At 47.1% G+C, this 1,978-nt stretch overlaps 1 protein-coding gene across 1 annotated transcript in view; it reads right to left on the bottom strand.

Moving 5' to 3' along the window:
• Window positions 1-1,978, bottom strand: part of LOC119420550 (adhesion G protein-coupled receptor A3) — a 75,136-nt gene that overhangs the window by 68,801 nt on the left and 4,357 nt on the right. The window contains exon 2 of the mRNA XM_037687998.1: window positions 576-789. Within this exon, the coding sequence (XP_037543926.1) occupies window positions 576-789 (214 nt within the window). The remainder of the gene's footprint in view (window positions 1-575; window positions 790-1,978) is intronic.

The following is a 1,978-nucleotide window of genomic DNA, read 5'->3' as shown; positions in this document are numbered from 1 at the left end:
TATGATGTGAACGAAGTCTGCCTAGCAACAGCAACAGTGCGTTGTGATTGGTTGGTGAAGTAAAGCAGGACGATTCAGTGTTTGGACAGGAGCAAAAAGGTCTTTTAGCCTTTTTACAAACCCACAGTTATTTAGCTCTGCGTTCAAGAAGCAACAAAAAACATTTTGTTCTGGGAAAAAACAAGAACAAAGAAGAATTTTAAGTCTAAAATATTTTTGTGCACAAATGCAGTCAGAAATATTTCTGTGACTTCTGGTTCAGAATTTAAATCTTTTTGCTGCTTTGAGCTATTTCTAGCTGTTGTTGCACATCTTGTAGCTTTTAGCTAGCATTTTGCTACTATTAACTTTTAGATCTTATTTGGTGTTTTCTTACTCTTAGCTAGCATTTTAATATTTTAGCTTCTGATTTGTGTTGAGCTAAGTGTGTGTGAGTTTAAGTGTTGAAAAAGGCAGGTCAATAAAAGCTGTGCATGATGTGAGTATGAACACTGATGAGTTTACATGTTGGGATACAGGCGACTAGCGAGTGGCCTAAAGTAGGTTCAGGAGATCGGAGCGGTGTCTGACAGTACCTGGTGAGCAGGCAGCAGTCATGGAGCAGGCTCTCCTCCACGTGCACGCCCCACTCCTCCTGCGTGGTCACAGCGTGGCCATTGTGACGCCACTGCAGCTCTACCGATGGGTCGACGTAGGAGGCGGTGCACTGCAGCGGCAGCCCGTCCCCCCGAAAAACAAGCTGCCTCTGGGAGGGAATGATCTGGAAAAGGGGCATCTCCAGAGGGCCGTCTGCAAAACCAGAGGGATGGAAAACTGAAGTCAGCTGGTCCTGAGCAGATAAAGGGGGCAGCCTCCAGTGCTCCCATCAATCTGTTGGCTCCAAAATCAGTCGTTACCACTTCAAGCCTCAAGCAGCACCAGTAATTACTCACAGAAGTACCGAGTCCTGAACACTCATGAACACAAGCGAGATGACGTTAAAAAGATGGCCTTGAGTAAGATGCGAGAACCCTGAGAAGATTCATGAGACCACGTCAGAACTGCTGAGGTTCTGCTCACACAGCAGTCTGGTAGCGCTGCTGCTCCATCATGATGCTTCCTCCCTGTCTGGGACTCTCCTGCACCTTCACCAAGCTCTCTACAGCCTCTCGGGCTCCACCGCCTCAGACACATCAGGATGTAGTTTGGTCGTCTTCCAAGGCTAGGGTCGCTTTAAGTTCTGACATCCGAGCCAGCCGGCGTGGGCCCCACGTCATGAGCACACTCTGACACCACCAAGACAAGGATTAGTGCTCCGAACCATGAAGAACCTGTGCAGGCTCTGTGCAGGGGTTCAATAAAAGAACCTTAACGTGCACACAAAGACCCTGCGTTGACCACCCAGGACCCACGAAAACAAGAATCTTTAGTGTTTCCAAACCTTCCAGATACCAGTCTGACCAGCTGGAACAAGACTGCTTCTTGTTTTTAGTTATGGTTTTATTTTAGCCACTTTTAAAATATTTTCTTTCATTTGTTTGAAATTCTTAAACAGGCTGCATGATGGAGCAGTGGGTTGAGCTGTTACATCTCAGCAAGAAGACCATGAGACTACCTGTATAAATAAAGGGTAAATGAAAAAAAAATAATGAAAAAAAAGAAGGTCGCTGGATCAAACCCCAGCCGGGGGTCTTTCTGAGTGGAGTTTGCATGTTCTCTCCGTGCTGCGTGGGTTTTCTCCGGGTACGCCAGTTTCCTCCCACAGACCAAAAACATGCATGTTAGATGGATTGGGAACTGTGAATTGTCCCGAGGTGTCCCTGTGATGGACTGGAGACATGTCCAGGGTGTCCCCCTCCGCTCGCACAGTGATGGCTGGACATGGGCACCAGTGACCCCCACGACCCAAAAAGGAAGAAACAGGAAAAGATGAAGGATGTATGTACGTATGTATGGACGATGGATGAATGGATGGATGGATGAATGGATGAATGGATGG

Source organism: Nematolebias whitei, chromosome 1, assembly GCF_014905685.2.
Source record: "Nematolebias whitei isolate Nwh7 chromosome 1, NemWhi1, whole genome shotgun sequence".
Taxonomy (NCBI): domain Eukaryota; kingdom Metazoa; phylum Chordata; class Actinopteri; order Cyprinodontiformes; family Rivulidae; genus Nematolebias; species Nematolebias whitei.
The sequence above is the reverse complement of the archived record's forward strand: the minus strand, read 5'-3'. Positions and strand labels throughout refer to the sequence as shown.